Below are 20,695 nucleotides of genomic sequence, written 5' to 3'. Positions count from 1 at the left end.
TAGGTTGGTTCTATTTCCTAGATATTGTGAATAGAGCAGCAATAAACTTGGAAGCGCAAGTATGTAATAAAGTGCAACAAGTCCTTAGGATATATTCCTGGGAGTGGGAAAGCTGGGTCACATAGTAAATCCATTTTTAGCTGTCTCAAGAACCTCCACACTGACTTCCACAATGGCTGTACCATATTACATTCCCACCAACAGTGTAGAAGGGTTCCTCTTTTTCTGCATCCTCACTAGCCACTGCAAAGGAGCTCTAGACACATGTGTCACTTTGTGTCAGGAGCCATAAAGCAAATGCCTCTCCATTTTGCCTGGGCCTGTTCTTTTGTTTTTTCTTTTGTAATTTTTTTTTAAAGTTTTTATTAGCATTTTCCATGATTATTAAAAAAAATCCCATGGTAATTCCCTCCCTCCCCACCCCCCACACTTTCCCCTTTGAAATTCCATTCTCCATCATATTACCTCCCCATCACAATCATTGTAATTACATATATACAATATCAACCTATTAAGTGCCCTCCTCCCTTCCTTTCTCTTCCCTTTATGACTCCTTTTTAACTTACTGGCCTCTGCTTCTAAGTATTTTCATTCTCACGCAGAAGCCCAGTCATCTGTAGCTAGTATCCACATATGAGAGAGAACATGTGGCGCTTGGCTTTCTGGGCCTGGGTTACCTCACTTAGTATAATCCCTTCCAGTGGGCCTGTTCTTAAATTCCTATTTTCCTCAAGTTGACTCATTTACCAGAAAACTGGTCCATCCAGTTTGTGGTTAGGCAGTTGAGGCAAGATTAGATAAACACCTTCTTACATTTTCTCTAGGTTCTCTAGCAACCCCAAGGCCCTAAGCCACGTCAGCCAGCTTACTTCCTCCTTCTTACCCCTATATAACTACTGTGTAAAAAAATAAAATTTGAGACCTTGATCATACTCTGGACTTGGTCTCCTTCTTTGTGTCTGTCTTGTCTCTCATCCAAGTTAATTTTCCCTCACGCTTTTGTTAAACTCTCCACTGGCCAGGGCAGCTTTGTGCATCTTGCTTCACATGAGCACTGGAAAATTGAACCTGGGTTTGGGCATCTGACTTTGCATGGATAGTGGGAAATTGAACCCTGGGATTTTAGGCTTTGCAGGCATGTGCCTTAACAGCTGAGCTATCTTGCCAGGACAATGACTTTTTAAAAAAAAACTTTTTTTATATACAACTTTCAAAATTACCCACAATAACTCAACGTAATTCCCTCCCTCACCCCACTCTCCCTTTGAAACTCCACTCTCCATCATACCCCTCCCCCTTCTCTATCAGTCTTTTATTTTGATGTCATGATATTTTCCTCCTATTATGATGGTCTTGTATAGGTAGTGTCAGGCACTGTGAGGTCATGGATATCCAGTCCATTTTGTGTCTGGAGGAGCACATGGTAAGGAGTCCTAACCTTCCTTTTACTCTTACAGTCTTTCTGCCTCCTCTTCCACAATGGACTATGAGACTTGGAAGGTGTGATAGAGATATTTCAGTGCTGAGGACTCCTCCTTTGTCACTTCTTCTCAGCACCATGGTGCCTTCTGAGTCATCCAAAGGCCACTGCCATCTGAAAAGAGAAGGTTCTCTAACCAAAAGTGAGAGTAGATTTAATATATGGATATAAACATTAAGAGAAGTACTTATGGGTAATTTTATACATTTAGCCAGACATCAACAGACTTACACCCCTAGGGCTCATGACTACCCCTGTTGTCAGTATCAGGAATGTATTCACTCCCATGGAGTGAACTCCAGTCCAGTTCGAGAGCGGTTGGTTTCCCCTATAAAAGACATGCCACTATTGCCCGTTGGCTCATTTGGCTTGACTTGGCTGGCCAAATTTAAGGCTTGCAGTGTTTAGTGTTGAGTATTTTACTGGTGATTTTTCTCTCTCCAACTGAACTGCGTGCAATATGGCTTTTTCCAGCTTTCTCTCAGTTGGTCTACATGGAGGAGGTTTTCAGCTTAGCTCTAGCGGGATTTCTCAGTGACTATCCAGCCCAAGTATGTGGAGCTTCAACAATAGGGTCTTGCCATCTATTCCTAGTGGGAAACCAAGAGCCTTTGCAACGGCCTGTAATGTTTGGGGGCATCAGGGACCTCCCTGGCCAACAACTCACTGGAATGTATCCCTCCCCTGGTGCTGAAAATTTTCCAGTAACAATCTGTGATTTCTGAGTGTTCCATTGTCTGAAAAGATAGGTTTCCACGTGACTTGTTTATATCCTCTTAGATTTTGATTAGCCCTCCCTCCACCTTTCCTTTACTCAAACTCTTCCCCTGACCTCATTTAGGCCTTCTCACCCCCTTTAATCTGTCTTCTCCTTGCATATATACAATACCATCCTATTAAGTCTCTCCGCCCCACCCTCCTCCCTTTCTATTCCCTTTATATCTCCTTCCAGCTTACTGGACACTTCTACTGGGTTTTCTTCCTACTCACATAAAAGTCCAATCATTTGTAGCTAGGATCCACGTATTGGAGAACATGTGATATTTGGCTTTCTGGGCCTGGGTTACCTCACTTAAGTGTAGTCCTTTTCAGATCCATCCATTTTCCTACAAATTTCACAACTGCATTTTTCTTTGCCCCTGAGTAGAACTCCATTGTGTAAATGTTTCATATCTTCATTATCCACTCATCAGTTTAGGGACATCAAGGCTGGTTCCGTTTCCTAGGTACTGTGAATAAAGTGTCAATAAACATGGTTGAGCAAGTATCTCTAAGGTAGTGAGTCAAGTCATATGGGTCTATTTCTAGGTATCTCAGGAACCTCCACACTGATTCCCACAATGGCTGGACCAGATTGCATGGAATTTTGATGAGGATTGCATTAAATGTGTAGAGTGCTTTTGGTAATATTATCATTGTCACAGTATTGATTGTTTCCAATCCAAGAGCATGGAATGCCGTTCCATTTCTTAGTGTCTTCCTCAGTTTCTATCTTGAGTGTTTTTAATGTATTCATTGTAAAGATCCTTCATTTCCTTGGTTAGCTATATTCCAAGGTACATTTATTTTTGGAGGTGATTGTGAATGGGAATGATTCTCTGTTCATCTTCAGCATGCTTGTTGTTACCGTATAGCAAAGGTACTGATTTCTGTGTAGGTTTTTTTTTTGTATCTTGCTACATTGTTTATCAGCTCTAACAGTTTGCTGGTAGAATCTTTAGGGTCGTTTATGTATAGAATCATATCATCTACAAATAATGATACTTTGATATCTTCCTTTCCCATTTGTATCCCTTTTATTTGTTTCTCTCATATATATAGACGTCCATTACTATATTAAATAAAAGCTTTGAGTTTTTCTCCATATAGTATTATGTTCATTCTATGTGTGTCATAAATAGACTATTATTTTGAGATATATCCCTTTTTATTCTCAGTTTCTGTAGGATTTTTACCATGAAGGGATGTTGGAATTTGTTGAATGCCTTTTCTGCACCTACTGATGGTCATGTGTTTTTCTGTTTTTCAGTCCATTCATGTAGTGTATTACATTTATCGATTTGCATCTCTGGGATAAAGCCTACTTCGTTGAGGTAAATCATCTTTCTGATATATACTTGTTGTATTCCATTTGCTAATATCTTGCTGAGAATTTTTGTATGTATATTCATGAGGGAGATTCGTCTGTAATTCTTTTTTTATTCTGTGTCTGGTTTTGGTATCAGGGTGATGCTGGCTTCATAGCAGGAGTTTGGTAGAATTCCTTCTCTATTTTATGGGAAAGTTTGAGAACCATTGATGTTTGTTCTTCCATGAAGGTCTGGTAAAATTCACCGGTGAATTCATCTGGGCCTGGACTTTTTTTAGTTGAAAGATTTTTGTTAGCTGTTTGTATCTCCATATTTGTTATCAGTCTATTTTCATAATTTCTCTCATCTTGATTTAATTTTCAGTGGTCATATAAGTCAGGGAAATCACCCATTTCTTTCAGATTGTCAAAATAGCAGAGTACATGTTCTTAAAAGTATGTCCTTATGATTTTCTGAATTTCTTTAGTATCTGGTGTTACAGTGCCTTTTTCATCTCTAATTTTATTAATTTGTGCCTCTTCTCATCAGATTTGCTAAGGGCTTATTAATCTTGTGTATCCTTTCAAAGAACCAACTCTGTTTCATTGGTTTGTTTTATTTTTTTTTCTTATTTGGTTTCTATTTCATTAATTTCTGCCCAAATCTTTCCCTCTTAATACTGCCTCATTGTTTCCCAAAGGCTTTAGCATGTTGTATTCTCATTATCATTTCATTCTATGAATGTTTTGATTTCCTTCTTGATTTCATCAGTGATCCTTTCCTCATTTAGTAGTACATTGTTTTAAGTTTCCATGATTTTGTGTATGTTATATAGCTTTTCTTGCTGTTGATTTGTAGTTTAACCCATTGTGATCAGAGTGCAAGGAATTACTTCAGTGTTCTTGGATTTGTTAAGATTTGCTTTGTGTACTTATATATAGTCATCTAGTCCTTTTTAGAGGATATTCCATGTCCTGCTGAAAAGATTTGTATTCTACAGCATTTGGATGAAATGTCCTGTATATATCTGTTAGGTCCAATTGTTCTATGCCCTCATTTAATCCAGATGCATCTCTGCTTGTTTTTTGCCAGAATGACCTGTCAGTTGATGAGAGTAGGGTGTTGAAGTCACTCACTACAACTCTATTTGGTGTTATCTGTGTCCTTAGTTCTAATAGTGTTTGTTTGATGAAGTTGGGAGCCCCCATGTTAGGTGCATGTATGTTTAGGATTGTTATGTCCTCCTGTTGGAATGCAGACTCAGGGGTGGGCTAAGGGAAATCCCAGGCTAAAAAACATGGTGTGCTCTCATAGAAGGTCCTGCTTCTAGGAATAATCAGGAAGGGAAGAGAGGAAGCTTCCACCACTGCTCATTCAGGCAGCCAGAGCAGAGTGAGACAGGGCAAAAAAGAAGGATCTATCAGTTTTTTTCTTGACTAAGGTGAGTGAAGTGGTTTTAATTATTTTCATGCAATTTTCTTTTCCCTCTCCAAAATGTTTACAGTTCAAGTTTGCTCAGCAGGCCTAGGACACTTTGTACAGTTTCCAACATGTCATAGTCACTTCTATGCCTAGGCTTCAATCCAGAACAAAATTGTTTAAAAAAAAATTGGGGTGGAGGGATGGCTTAGCTTAACTGTCTACAAAGATTAAGACTCTTACCTACAAAGACAAAGGACCCAAGTTCAATTCCCTCATTACTCATGTAAGGCAGATGCACAAAGTGGCACAAGCATATCAAGTTTATTTGCAGTGACTGGAGGCCCTGGCATGCCCATTCTCTCTTTCCCTATCTGCTTCTTTTTGGTTTTTTGAGGTAGGGTCTCATTCTGGTCCAGGCTGACCTGGAATTAACTCTGTAGTCTCAGGGTGGCCTTGAACTCACACCGATCCTCCTACCTCTGCCTCCCGAGTGCTGGGATTAAAGGCGTGCGCCACCACACCCGGCTTCCTATCTGCTTCTTAAGTTCTCTCTCTCTCTCTCTCTCTCTCTCTCTCTCTCTCTCTCTCTCTAATGAATAAATAAATAATATTTTAAAATTAATAGCAGCCGGGCATGTTGTTGCATGCCTTCAATCCCAGCACTCAGGAGGCAAGGGTAGAGGATTGCTGTGAGGGCGAGGACACCATGAGACTACATAGTGAGTTCCAGGTCAGCCTGGGCTAGAGTGAGACCCTACCTTAAAAAACCGGGCTGGAGAGATGGCTTAGCGGTTAAGCGCTTGCCTGTGAAGCCTAAGGACCCCGGTTCGAGGCTCGGTTCCCCAGGTCCCACATTAGCCAGATGCACAAGGGGGCGCACGCGTCTGGAGTTCGTTTGCAGAGGCTGGAAGCCCTGGCGCGCCCATTCTCTCTCTCTCCCTCTACCTGTCTTTCTCTCTGTGTCTGTCGCTCTCAAATAAATAAAATAATTTAAAAAAATTAAAAAAAAAAAAATAAGCCCGGCGTGGTGGCGCACGCCTTTAATCCCAGCACTCGGGAGGCAGAGGTAGGAGGATCGCTGTGAGTTCGAGGCCACCCTGAGACTACATAGTGAATTCCAGGTCAGCTTGAGCCAGGGTGAGATCCTACCTTGAAAAACCAAAAAAAAAAAAAAAAAAAAAAACCAAACCAAAATAATAATAATAATAATTAATATGTATTGAATTGAGCAAATAACAGTAATTTGTGGTAAGATTGAAAGCCACAACACTGCAACGTAATTCATATAAATTTGAAATACCACTTGCAAGGAGTTGAGTGACAATAATGCTGCAAAGCAGTGATTTAGGGTGCTGTTCTCATTCTGCATTCCCCTTGAATTCTTTAAACATATGTCAGAGTCTCAAAGCCAAGATTCTGATTTCATTAGTCCACTGCATTTTGACTTTGTAAGGTTTTTACAGTCCTGAGATTGTAATGTGTCATCAGAAATACAGCCATGAATTCCAAGGCTTGGGATGCATGAGCTGTTATGACTTCTGTGTCTTCTGGTGTATACTAGGTGTATATGTGTTGTGCTGTATATGTGTGGGGTGAGGGGTCACAATATCAAGATGAGTAACAAATACCCCTTCAGAAGAAGAGCAAACCCATTACTCAGACAGAAAACAGCTCTGGAACAGATGTCATTGAAGAAAATACTTCTATTTTTACCTATTGTCTCAGAAAATCAATGCAAATTTCAGGAATGCTCTGGACATCTTACACTGTATTTTTACCAAAGAGTTTTTGTTTTATTAAGTGAAGGTTAAAATTCCATAGCCCATTGATCCCTCAGTGAATAATCATGACACCATTGTCACCACTTTTAAATGTCTGCATCCAAAAGACAGAATCACCAGCTAAGACCTGTCCCAGAGTAAGTGGATTCATCATGACTAAGAAAGGGGCTGGGTGGGTTTGTTACCCAGGATTCTTACCTTGCCCACGGGACAAGGTACCTGTAAGAGAGTACACTGTCGGATCTTAATGTTTTTCCATTCCACGTCCATGTGTCAGAGTACTGCTTCTTTAGACACACAGGGACCGTGGTCTCCACTGAGACAGCCACAGCTGACAAGCAGTGGCCTTGCTCCTCTTCCTCAGCTTGCTCTCTTCTGTCAAGCCCTTCTGCTGCCTATTCTCCCCATGTCGTAATCACTCCAATGATACACTTCTTGTTGTCATCATCACCAGCTGTCTACTGATTTCCTAAGCCTGTCCATTCTCTCCTCTGCCCACAATGACCATCCAGAGTGGACCTTCCAGTAACTCTCAGACCTATCTGAAGGGTCCTGTAGCCCAGTGGGGTCTGCTTATCTGAGTACATTCCTCCCCTCTCCTTGTGGATTGCTAGTCAATTTCATTTGCTTCCTGACTCTAATGGGCCTACCTCCTCTTTCCTGGAGGGAATTGTTCAAATTGGAAGAAACAAAGTCCATCCCAGCTGGGTCCTTCCTGAGCTCTGCTATCTTGGCAGCTAACCACCTCTTTCTGTTTGGAATGCATGCCTAATGATACCAGTTTTTCTGGATTGTCCAAACAATCTGCTAGGGGAAGTGAGACAGTTGACTGAAGCCTTAAATTTTATGCAGGTGTAGTGTGTGCAGCGTATGATGCCCATTGGGCATCTCTGTAGCTCTCCTTTGACATTTATCACTAGTTTAGAAATGGCATATTGCATTAGCTTTAACTTTCAGTAAGACATTGTTTAGATGCAGATTCATCTGCCATCACATTATTTTAGAATGAAAAAGTTTTGTAAAATTCCGGGCTCCTTCCCGCTCAGGTAGTGCCGAGGGAAGGACCAGGCCTGCTGGTTCCTCCCTAGGGGTTGAGGAGGATGATGAGCGTCAGATGACCCAGAAACCTCTGCTGGCCACCAGAGAAAAACCACACTGAGTCGGGAGTCTTTTCAGTGCAGGAACTCGCAGAAACAACTCGCTGTATTACTCTGAACAGTTGCCTATATCATGTTGGGGACGAAGGCGGGGATTTTAGGATGGGGGAAGAGGTAAGGGTCAATAGTAAACTGTAACTATTGAAATGGTAATTACAATGGCCAGGAGGAGGTAGCAGGCCAGAAGCCATTAGGCATCTTGCTGAGTCATAGCTGGCCAGAGACAGGTCGCCAAACTTTAGCTAGGCTCAGGAAGTTCCACTAGGCCTCACGCCTGGGCCTTTCAGGGCCCAACAGTAAAACATTTGGAAGTAGGGCTGGAGAAATGGCTTAGCGGTTAAGCGCTTGCCTGTGAAGCCTAAGGACCCCAGTACGAGGCTCGGTTCCCCAGGTCCCACGTTAGCCAGATGCACAAGGGGGCACACGCATCTGGAGTTCCTTTGCAGAGGCTGGAAGCCCTGGCGCGCCCATTCTTTCTCTCTCCCTCTATCTGTCTTTCTCTCTGTGTCTGTCGCTCTCAAATAAATAAATAAAAAATTTTTTAAAAAAAAACATTTGGAAGTAAATAGTCTTTATAAAAAAAAAATCCCACAGTGGAGCAAACACCTTCCAAGGCTTGAAGATTTGGAAAAAGAAAAGTGTGTATATTATGGTAAAGGCAGGCCACTTGTAAATTTTACTAGATTGCAGATCTGTGGAAGTACTGGCTATTGCATTGTGAAATTATCTTGAATTTATAAATGCTGTTACATGTTATAAAGTTTTATAAATTCCCAAACAATTTCTATTTTTGTAAACCAATTGTATGCTTAATCTGTTTTTGAAATCATTTTACAATATATGGAATTAGAGTAACCATTGATATTTCTAAATTGTGAACTTTAAGTTGGCCTGGTCTAATTTGTGTTTGAGAAGTGGTTGTTTTTCCTTTGGTTTTTGGGGGCAGGCATGAACTTAAAGGTGTATTTACCGCATTCAACCGGATGTGTTTGTAATGTCTTACTTGTATGCTGCAGTAACTAAATCATCAGTCTAAAAAATTTAAGTGCTAAAGTTAAAAATAGATTTAAATAGTCTGGATAACATTCTAAATGTCCTAAGGGGTTTATTCATATTATGTGGCCTGAGGGTTTTTCTTATAAGCTTTTGTTTGAACTACAGTTCAAGTGTGAAAGTATCTGAGACATTTATGTCTCCCTGAAGGGAATGTGAGAGAAAAGCACAACAGAACTAGGGTTTGGGGTTTTGTTTCCTTCTGTTCTTTGTTTTGTTTGGTTTTGTATTAGGTGGACTGGGGGGGGGGGGGCTTATAAGCAGTGTATACATTTATACATAGCTGAAAGGACCATAAAATGAGAGAAATGCTAATGGAAACTTGCCGGTACTTAGGCGCTTAGTAAATTCAGGATGCAAGGAAAATGTTCTCACATAACAAAACTTTGTCAACCTGTCTTTGTTGTTTCAATAAAAACTATTTTGCAACAACAACAAAAAAGACAAAGGTAACTGGAGTAGGAGATAATACAGAAGTTCTGCTGATGTCATCCTACTAAAGTTTAAAGGGTGGCAGGTCCCAGGGTCCTCAAAGAGCTTTGCCTTGCTCCTTTCTCTATGCAGGACTCACTGTGAGAGCTGTAGTCTGTCACTTTGAAAACTTAAATGCAATGAGTGTAATATGATCTCAGAATAGTAAGAAACAATGTGGAAGTACTTACCTGCCAAATCCTCAGATGGGTACTGACTGTACTGCACAAGAGTCAAAGCAATGATGAGATCAGTCTGATTTCCTGTTTAGGGTCAGTACTTAATCATTATCTCCAGAAGCTAAATAGGTAGAAATCCACTAAACCCTTATTTGAGCAGAATAATTCCAGTGCAAATGAATGAATCGTTCTCTTTAAAAAGAAAAGAAACAATGGTCAACCTGTATGATGACACCAAGCAGTTAATAGGCCTTGATCCCCTTCAGTAGTGGGGAGGAAGCACCATGATAAACTACAAAAAGTTACTTTTACTATTTCTCCCATCCATTCCTAAAAGGACCTAAAGCTTTAGAACAGTGTAACTATGCTTTGGGGGAAGGAAATAATCCTCCCTGAGTCTACTGGTTGCATTGATATGAAATCATTTTGATTCTAAAGCATTTGCTTTATGAAGTGAGGTTTTTTGAGGGGAGGGATAATTTCAGTTGCATAATTGTCTGATTTTCTATATTTTACTATGCTGCCTCATTTTCTGAATGTCTTTGGCTTTAATTTACATGAGCTTTTTTGTAATTTCTAGATATCATTTTGGCAGTACGTTTTGGAATATAGTTCTACATAAATGTATTTGTAGTATGTATGTATGTAGGCATGTATATTTGTATATACATATGTGATTGATTCTCACTATATATCTAAGACTGGCATCTAGCTCAGTGTCATGCTTCAGCATCCAAAGTACTAGAGTTAAAGATGTGAGTCACCATTCTCTGGTCTTCATTTCTTTTAATTTAATATTTTTCACTGACTCTTTGATTATTTTTATATTTACAAAAATATTTATTCACATACAGAGTGAGACAGAGAGATAGAGTGAGAGAATGGGCACACCAAGGCCTCCAGCTGCTGCAGAGAAAGTCCAAATGCATGTGCTACTCTGTAAATCTGGCTTTATATGTGTATCGGGGATTCAAACCTTCGGTCTTCAGGCTTACAAGCAAGCACCATAACCATTAAACCATCTCTTCAACCCCTTTTAATGATTCTTTATTTTATTTATTTGCAGTCAGAGAGATATAGAAATGAGAGAGAGGATATGAATACGGGTTCTCAAGGGTCTTCTTCCACTGCAAACAACCTCTAGATGCATGTGCCACTTGGTGCAACTGCTTTTTTGTGGATAATAGAGAATTGAACCCATTTTTTTCTTTATTAGTTATGTACATACTCAGTGTGTCAACAGCACATGTTGGTACCATCCTTATGGTTATCCCTGTCGTCGTCCCCTCTGAAGAGAGCCCCGTTGGGGATGCCAGTTATCCCCATGTGGTTATGGGTCATGCATTGCAGGGGTAGCCATCAGTTAATGGGGAAGAGGTAATATCTCTGTGTAATGTTTCAACTTGTGATTCTAACAATCTTTCCGCCACCTCATCTGCAAATTTTTTCCCTGAGCCATGTTGGTGAACCCAAGACTTGCAGGGAGGGCGTAAACCACTGAGCCATCTCCAACACCTCTTTCTTTTTTAATTAATTGATTAATTCATGTGTGTATGGGTGCTCTAAAATTATTTAATTCTGCATATGGACAGCAGCTTTTGCAAACAAGTGCTTTTATCTGATGAGCCATTTCTCCATAATTTCTTTTTTAATTAACATATTATTTGATCAGTATGGAAAAAAAAAAACAACAGAATACAAAGTTAAATGTAACCAGTAGGGATCCCTAATTCAGAAAGATTGTAGACTACAACTATGAAGACAGTTCTTGAAGGAAGTTGTTTCTGTCACTTTTTTTATAAGGAAATGTTGCTCTTCCACTCACCTGTTCATGAACATCTAGGCTGATTCCATTTCCTTGAATATTGTAGCAATAAGCATGGATCTCTGTGGTAAAATATGGAGTCCATGAAATTTAAATTTTTCCTTTTATTGATATAGCGCTTAAATCTAGAACCCTATCCATGCTAGACAAGTGTTCTACCACTACCCTATGTCCATCGCATTTTTCCTTTATATTTTTCAAAGATATATTTTTTAAATGTATCTTTATTTGCATGCATGTATGAGTGCATGTGTGTTGAATACCAGGGTCTCTTGCCACTGCAAATAGAGTGCCAGACAGTTGTGTCACATTCTTCATCAGGCTTTAGGTGGGTGGTTGCAGAATTGAACCAGTCTTGTGCACAAGTGCCTTTACCACCCAATGGGCCATCTCTCCACACCCCTTTTAATAAAATGTAAAATTTTGCAATGTCAATTTATTTAAAATTAAATTTAAAAAAATATTTTTATTTGTTTTTTGACTGAGAAAGGATCAGAGAGAGAGAGAATGGGTGAGCCAAAAAAACTCCAGACACATGGGCCATCTTGTGTATCTAGCATACATGGAGAATCAAACCTAGTTTCTTTGGCTTTGCAGGCAAGCACCTTAACCACAAAGCCATCTCCCTAGCTCTATTTAAAATTAGTTTCTTTGTTTATTCAAGTTAATATTCAAATTAATGGCTTTTATTATGGCACTTCAAATATAAGTGTCATATATCTTGCTCTCATTTGTTCCTCACTTCTTTTGCCCTCCACTTTGTTCACTCCTTCAACCAATGTTTTACCATGTGTTTTCCAACATATTAATAGCTAACCAATAGGGATGAGGCCTCCAGCTTATCTCCAGCTTAATTTCTTAGTGTCCTGCAGACCAAGCATATGGAGTCCTCAACAATAGGGTTTTACCATCTAGTTCTGACGAACAATGAAGAGTGTTGGCAATAACCTATAATATTGTGGTGCCATCACTCTTCTCCCTTTCGAATAGCCAGTGGAAAGTATCCTACCCAGGCACCAAAGTTTTTCTAATGACAGCATATTGCTTCTGGGTCCAGTATTATCCATGTCCAAAGATAGTTTTGTTCAAAATCTGTGTTTTTAACTGGCTAGCCAATAAGTAGGTTTTAAAACTCTTTATCTGTTAGTTAACCAATATGGTTCTGTGAGAAGAGAAAAATCCTACTCCATAATCACAGACATTTGAGCCATGATGTTTCAGGTTGTTTGTTCAATGGATTGGAGTAGCATATATAGTGCAATGTGCTCATGAAGGTTTCCAACATACGTTGCAGTGAAGTTACATGATGCAACATGGTAGAGTGGTGTTAAAAACACCTTAAATTCATTATTTATTGCTTATTTGATTCTGAGTTTATATTCATTGTATGTTTAGAATCCTTTTATTTCTGCCACATTTATTATGACCTCTACATCAGACTCTAAGAAGTTAGGATCCATGATTTAATATTTTACCATCAATGTAGGGGACTGAACTCATAGCCTTGTATCTTCTGGATACACAGTGTTGAGTATATGACTTTTTATTATATTTCAATTCCATAAAAAGTTTTTCATCATATTTTCTAGAATTATTACAGTAAGATACAGGTGTGATATTTGTCTTGAATATTTTCTCCCATCATACACTGTACAAACAATCAGTACTTTGTGTAAGTCCCTGTAGTCCTGGGTTGAAGAGAAATATCTTATTACAGGAGTTGGTATCATTTGAAGACATAGTTGTGGAGTTCACCTGGCAAGAGTGGCAGGACCTGGATGTTGATCAGCAAAACCTCTACAGGAATGTGATGCTAGAGAACTACAATAGCCTGGTGTCCTTGGGTGAGTTAAACTCCCCTGTAACTCTGGGTAGCAATTATTTTCTTTTCTTTTGATAAGCATCATTATCATTACTAATGCTTAATATTATTTTCATATTTTACTTTAAATTAATACATTCTAAAGAACAATGTAATGTCCAGACTCTGACAATTAAGAACAATGTAAATTTACATTACACATATATGTAATGACCAGACTCTGACAGTTCAGGTTAATTACTTGTCTGGAGTCCACTTCAAAAAACTGTAGCCCTTTTAAAATATGAATTATTGCTTACATTTGCATAGCCACATACCAGTAGGCCACAGAATATAAGAAGTTCTTTCTTCCCAATGAACCCAGTTAATTTTACCCCTCCTCTTTCTATCCTTTTCTTGTACTCATTTTCCATATTCTAGTTACTTGTTTTATTCTTTTATTTTGTACTTTTATTTAATAACTAGGACTTATAAGTATAATGGCTATATGTAGAATGCTGTTTTTGTGGCCATCGTATTTCATTTGTATCCAGTGACTTTTCTGGGGAGAAGAAGGAAACATCTAATCTTTCTAATTATGGAGGGATTTGATAGCCCATAGGAGAAAAAAAACAATTCCAGCTGAGTGAATGAATTTATTACTGTTACTTAGAGAACAAAGGCTTCTGTCATAAGTTGTGTACTGCCAAAAAATCAAAACCCTATTCAGTTTTTGTTTCTTATCTACACATTTCCAATTGGCAGTCTGGTTGGGAAATGTTGATAATGCATTTCTGATATCATAGACCTAGCTTACTGTTGTGAATCATTCTTGATTTTATTGTAAGGAAAGATTGCTTGAAGTTCAGTAGTTGCATTGGACAAGATCTTACTCTAGATTATCCTAGGAATCATCTTGTAGCCCAGGCTGCTCTCTGATTTATTGTGATTCTTCTACCTCGGGCTCCCAAGTGTTGTTGGCAAAGGAGTGTGTCACCACACCTGGCTCTATTTCTCCATTTGTTAGAATCTTTTTCCCTCTCTCTATAGCCATTTGGTCTACAAACAGTGACACTCTTCTAGCATCCCTTCTTCCTTGTGATTTGTGTTAATTTGTTTATTGCCCTTATTTATATCTTACAACAAGATATCTCCATTTTTTGAGTTGAACTAGAGCTTCATAAACACTAGGAAAGTAATACATCATTGGGCTACTTTTTATCACTAAGATTTCAATAATGTATTATACAAGAGGAGAGGAAGAGCATATCCTTATTCTATTTCAGGTCTTAAAGGAAATAATTTCAGGATTTCTCATTCATTAATCTGGAGGGCCTCTGATATATGTAACATTTTTTATTCACAATTATTTGAGAGAAGAGGCAGATAGAGAGAATGGGCATACCAGAGCATTCAACCACTGCAAACGAATTCCAGTTGCATGTGCCACCTTTTGCTTCTTGCTTACGTGGGTCCTGGGCAATTGAACCTGAGTCCTTAGGCTTTGCAAACCAGTGCCTTAAACTCCCAAGCCATCTCTCTAGCGCAACATTATTTTTTCATTGTATTCCTATGTCAGTTCATGGAGAATCTTTTCATTTGAATTTATTGATTTGTGTGTATGCACATGCATATAAGGGATTGCATGCTCCACAGTAGGTAGCCCTCCCTCTTCAGATTATTTTAGTTTCACCCTACATTGGTATAAGGTTCAAGCATGCATGTGACATTTGTATCCATCTTACATGGATGTTGGTTAGGGAGACTCAAAATTACATGTACAAGTTTTTCAAGCAAGAATGTTTAATTGTTGAATCATTTGTGAAGCTATTTGCTGCAGATGAGAATAAATTTTTTGAAGTTATTTTATGCCTTTATTGCAGTATTAATATAGGTTTTATTGTTTATCATACAAATTCAGTACTTTACATGTGTGAATTACTATATGGTGATTGATATATCCCTGGTGTGAAACATAGTCTGTACTAATCACTTTTTTTTTCTTTTGGTGGTTCAAGGTAGGGTGTCATTCTAGCCCAGGCTGACCTGGAGTCTACTCTGTATTTTCAGAGTGGCCTCAAACTCATGGTGATCCTCCTACCTCTCCCTCCCAAATGCTGGGATTCAAGGCGTGCACCATTATGCCCGGCTTAATCACTTTTTTCATTGGTTGTTTGCATCCAGTGCCTTTTTTTGAATGTGTGTAGTGTTTCTATGAAGATTGTTCATGTATATGCCTTACTAAGTAAGCCCCCTGCAATCCATTGTGCTGGTGGGCACTCCTGTCATGGCCAGAATGGAACATCAAGTGTCCTACTCCATCATTCTTCACTTGACCTTGTTCATTTAAGCTAGAGTCACTTTTAGTTGAATCCATATATTGCAGAGCTCCAAAGACTTTTCATTTTTATGCTTCCCTGATATTCTGCAATGACAGGCCTGCATGGTCTTGAAAAGCTGTTTTACATGGGATCTAGAGATTTTAACTCCAGCAATCTTAGGTCCTCTCAGTGCCTCATACTACACAGAAAGCACAGCTATCTCCTGACCCATCTATCTAGCCATACTTTTACTAATTTCATTTGCTTTTTCATTAAGAACTTTCAAAGCAATATTCATTGTGCTTATTTGATCTGTATTTTGGCTGTTGTATTTATAAAGTTTCCAAATCACTGTCCAGTTCCTATGATGAGTCTTGTCTTATAACTGAATTTGTGTTTTCCTCTTAAATTTATTACAGTTTGGGGTATTTTATAGTAATCATGCTTATCTCTGCCTTATCAATTTAGTTGTCTGCCTTAGTGAAGCTTCTTTGTTGTTTTACTTTAATTCATTTATTTAATAGAACTGTTTCCCAACAATATTGACTGTTATTTTTCATTTTTTGTTGTTTGTTTTTTCATGTTTATTTTTATGACCGCTCACTTTGTTCCACATGTAAGAAATGTCATTTACAGTCTTTCCCAGTTCATTATGTTCCCTTGTCATTATTTTGTATTCATTTAATGTTTTACTTTTATTCATTGTTTTAAGTTTGGTGTTGTAGCATATACCTTTAATACCAAAACTCAGCAGGTGGAAAAAGGAGGACCACCATAAGTTTAAGGATAGCCTAGAATTACAGAGTCAATTACAGCACATTCTGAGGTACAGTGAGCCTATATCTCAACAACAACTACAACAAATATTACTTTATATACCATGATACTTAATGCCACTGGAAAGTAATACTCAGGTTGCTGAACACAATGAGTATGAACCCTGTATAGAAATGTTTAAGTTCACTTAGTAGAGGACAGTTCCTGAAGTTAAGGTATTGTCTTTCATGATTCCACATTATTTAACATATTGCCATAATTTGTACATTATTTTCCATTTACAGGGAAGTGTAGCACAAAACCAGATTTGATCTTCAAGTTGGAACATGGATTTCCACCATGGAGTGTAGCAGAAAAATCAATTAAGAATCTTTCAGGCAAGTAAATGCATACTGGACCATGGAGGTCTGTGAAAGAAAAACTCATTGGAAATGGTCATGTTAAGCGGTATTCAACTTTTATTTAAGTCGTAAAGCCTCCTGTCTCTATTAAATGCAGAAATTTATTTAATTCACTTTCCAAAAAGCTTCTTCCATGTCAATCCATTTCTGACACTGGAGTATATTTTCTTAGTCATTTAAAACTTAATTCCAAGCCAGGCATGGTGACACACGCCTTTAATTCCAGCACTCAGGAGGCAGAGGTAGGAGGATAGCTGTGAGTTCAAGGACACCCTGAGATTACAAAGTTAAGTCCAGGTCAGCCTGAGCCAGAGTGAGACCCTACCTTGAAAGAAAAAAAAAAAACATTCCCTGTATACATTCTCTTGTAAAGTATTGTGTTAGATATTTTTTCTAAATTCTACCTTTGAAATAGGAAATTTTATAGTTTTTTTTAATATATATATATATATTTTTATTTTTTAATTTTTTTAAATTTTTTATTTATTTATTTGAGAGCGACAGACACAGAGAGAAAGACAGATAGAGGGAGAGAGAGAGAATGGGCGCGCCAGGGCTTCCAGCCTCTGCAAACGAACTCCAGACGCGTGCGCCCCCTTGTGCATCTGGCTAACGTGGATCCTGGGGAACCGAGCCTCGAACCGGGGACCTTAGGCTTCACAGGCAAGCGCTTAACCGCTAAGCCATCTCTCCATCCCTGAAATTTTATAGTTTTTAAATCATTAGTTTCATTCACACAGCTGTAATAAAATCCTAACAAGAAACACCTTAATGGAGGCGAGCATTTATTTATATGCTTATAATGCTGATACAAAGTGAGAATTCTGTATCTAAAGACACTGTTTTACATAGTAATAGTTGGATAGTCACCAATGGAGTTTACAAAAAGGGTGAGAAAAGAAAGCAACAAATTCCAGGATAAGAGATTAGATATTTTTTCCACTGTGTCCATGTGAGTAATAATCAAGAAGCCAATGGATTCTTAAATACATGAAAGAGTAGAATTCAGCTACGGATTGGAAAAGTGGTTTGATGGTATCTGAAGAGAAGAAAAACTGAATTACAGTACAGTGAAAAGTAGGAAATATTCCATTCTTCTAAATGGATACAATGGAAAGCCCCAAGTACAAGGTAACACCAGACAGTACAAAGAGTTCTTATGCCAAAATACTGGTATCTCTGGTATTAGTAGAAATATTTGTCTCCAGCAAATGTGAAGTCCACAGAATTGGTTCTATTTGTCTGTGACAGAATCTGTCAGACTTGGATTAGAGAAGTTGATTTCATTTATCAAAATATTTTGTAATGCTACAAGGAAACATCATCTACTTTTGATACCTGAAAACAAGGAACAGCCACCATCCATGGATGCCCGGGACATGTTCAATATTTCTTTATGGCAAATAGACACATGAAATAGTGGTATGTGACAGAGTTAAATTTAGATTGACTGAGCATGTTTAGCTTTAGGGAGACCAAAGTGTATTGAGATTGGTGGTCTCATACTTCATGGTGAAGAATCAACTACATTGCTTGTTGATAATCACAAAGGGAAACTTAATCATGTAGTAATCAGATTGTTTGACCTTTAGGCATTTATTACAAGTTCACATGTTTACCTATAATCTGGATGTTGTTGTGAGTCAAGTGCTTGTTTAACATAGGGAATCTAAAACGTTTTTATTTTTGTTTTACAGAATTAAAAGGTCAACAATGCCAGGATGCTGAGAGGCCATATGAATTTGATGAATGTGTGAATGATTATTACAACATGTCAAAACTCAACATGCATCAGAGACCTCGTACAAGCCAGAAGCCACATATATGTAATGAATGTGGGAAATCTTTCTCTGCCAAGTCAGACCTTAATGAACATCAAAGAACCCACACAGGTCACAATTCATACATATGTAATGAATGTGGAAAACCTTTCCCAGTTATATCAGATCTCAGAAAACATCAAAGAACTCATACAGGAAAGAAGCCTTGTGAATGTAATGAATGTGGGAAAGCTTTCATCTCTATGTCAAAACTCACTAGGCACCAAAGAACTCATACAGGTGAGAAGCCCTATGAATGTAATGAATGTGAGAAAGCTTTCATCTCCAAGTCACTGCTCACTATGCATCAGAGAATTCATACAGGTGAGAGGCCATATGAATGTAATGAATGTGACAAAGCTTTCATCTCTAAGCAACAGCTCACTATGCACCAGAGAACTCATACAGGGGAGAGGCCATACAAATGTAATGAATGTGGGAAAACTTTCATCACTAAGCCACAGCTCACTATGCACCAGAGAGCTCATACAGGCGAGAGGCCATATGAATGTAGTGAATGTGGGAAAGATTTCATCTCTAAGCCACAGCTCACTTTGCACCAGAGAAATCACACAGGCGAGAGGCCATATACATGTAATGATTGTGGGAAAGCTTTCATCTCCAAGTCAAAACTCACTGTGCACCAGAGAATTCATTCAGGGGAGAAGCCATATGAATGTAGTGAGTGTGGAAAAGCTTTCCTCTCTATATCAAAACTCACTGTACACCAGAGAATTCATACAGGAGAGAAGCCTTATGAATGTAATGAATGTGGGAAAGCTTTCATCTCCGCATCAAAACTCACTGTACACCAGAAAATTCATACAGGGGAGAAGCCTTATGAATGTAATGAATGTGGTAAACTTTTCCTTTTCACATCAGAGCTTAGAACACATCAGAGAACTCATACAGGGGAAAGGCCATATGCATGTAGTCACTGTGGGAAAGCTTTCATCTCCACATCAAAACTCAATAGGCACCAAAGAATTCATACAGGTGAGAAACCATATGAATGTAATGAGTGTGGGAAAGGTTTTATGTATAAGGCACAGCTCACTATGCATCAGAGAACTCACACAGGGGAGAAGCCATATGAGTGTAATGAATGTTGGAAAGCTTTCATCTCTAAGCAACAGCTCACTATGCACCAGAGAAATCACACTGGTGAAAGGCCACATGAATGTAATGAATGTGGGAAAGGTTTCATGTCTAAGCCACAGCTCACCATGCACCAGAGAACTCACTCAAGAGATAGGCCCTATGAGTGTCATGAATGTGGGAAATCTTTTGTCTCCACATCAAAACTCACTGAGCACCAGAGAACTCATACAGGGGAGAAGCCTTATGAATGTAATGAATGTGGAAAACCTTTCCTTGCCAAATCAAGTCTTAGTCGACATCTGAGAAGTCATACAGGGGAGAAGCCATATAAATGTAATGAATGTGGAAAAGCTTTCATCTCCAAGTCATATCTTACTATACACCAGAGAATTCATACAGGTGAGAAGCCATATAAATGTAATGAGTGTGGGAAAGCTTACATCTCTAAGGCACAGCTTACTATGCACCAGAGAACACATATAAGTAAAAGACCACATGAAAGTAATGAATATTGGAAAGTTCTTACCTCTAAGTCAGAGCTTACTATGCACCAGAATTCTTATACAGGTGAGATGCCATATGCATGTGATGAATATGGGAAAATATTCCCTATACACCAGGGTAGTAATATGGGTGAGGAGCTATATGAATGTGATGAACATGAAGAACCTTTCCTTTCCAAATAAGAGCTTAGTAGGTGTCAGTGAGCTTATACAGGATAGAAGGTATATGAATATGGGAAGCCTTCCCCTGCCAAACCAGATATTAATAAACATTAGAGAGTTCATACAGGTGCAAAAACATATGAATATAATTTATGTGAGAGAGCTTTCTGCCAGAAGTCACATCTCTACATGCATCAGAGTTCATAGATGTTAGCAGTCGTATTAATGTAATGAGTCCATGAAAGATTTCTTCACACAAACATACCTCACTATTCATTACAGTGCTTATACAGGAAGCATTTGTAGTAATCTAATGAATGTGGCAAAGTTTCCTTAATTCACATCCCAATGTGTATCAGAGTAACATAAAGG

The 20,695-nt window shown here is 38.6% G+C and overlaps 1 protein-coding gene across 1 annotated transcript in view; it reads left to right on the top strand.

Annotated features, from left to right (window-relative positions):
• The window catches only part of LOC105944218 (zinc finger protein 420-like), a 48,463-nt gene extending 27,974 nt beyond the window's left edge, over positions 1 to 20,489 (top strand). The window contains exons 3-5 of the mRNA XM_045135696.1: positions 13,155 to 13,281; positions 16,621 to 16,713; positions 18,435 to 20,489. Coding sequence (XP_044991631.1) covers positions 13,155 to 13,281; positions 16,621 to 16,713; positions 18,435 to 20,344 — 2,130 coding nt within the window. The 3' untranslated portion in view covers positions 20,345 to 20,489. The remainder of the gene's footprint in view (positions 1 to 13,154; positions 13,282 to 16,620; positions 16,714 to 18,434) is intronic.
• Positions 20,490 to 20,695: the final 206 nt, after the last annotated feature.

The sequence above is a fragment of the Jaculus jaculus genome, chromosome 16, assembly GCF_020740685.1.
Source record: "Jaculus jaculus isolate mJacJac1 chromosome 16, mJacJac1.mat.Y.cur, whole genome shotgun sequence".
Classification (NCBI taxonomy): Eukaryota; Metazoa; Chordata; class Mammalia; order Rodentia; family Dipodidae; genus Jaculus; species Jaculus jaculus.
This window is presented reverse-complemented; position numbering and strand designations above follow the sequence as displayed.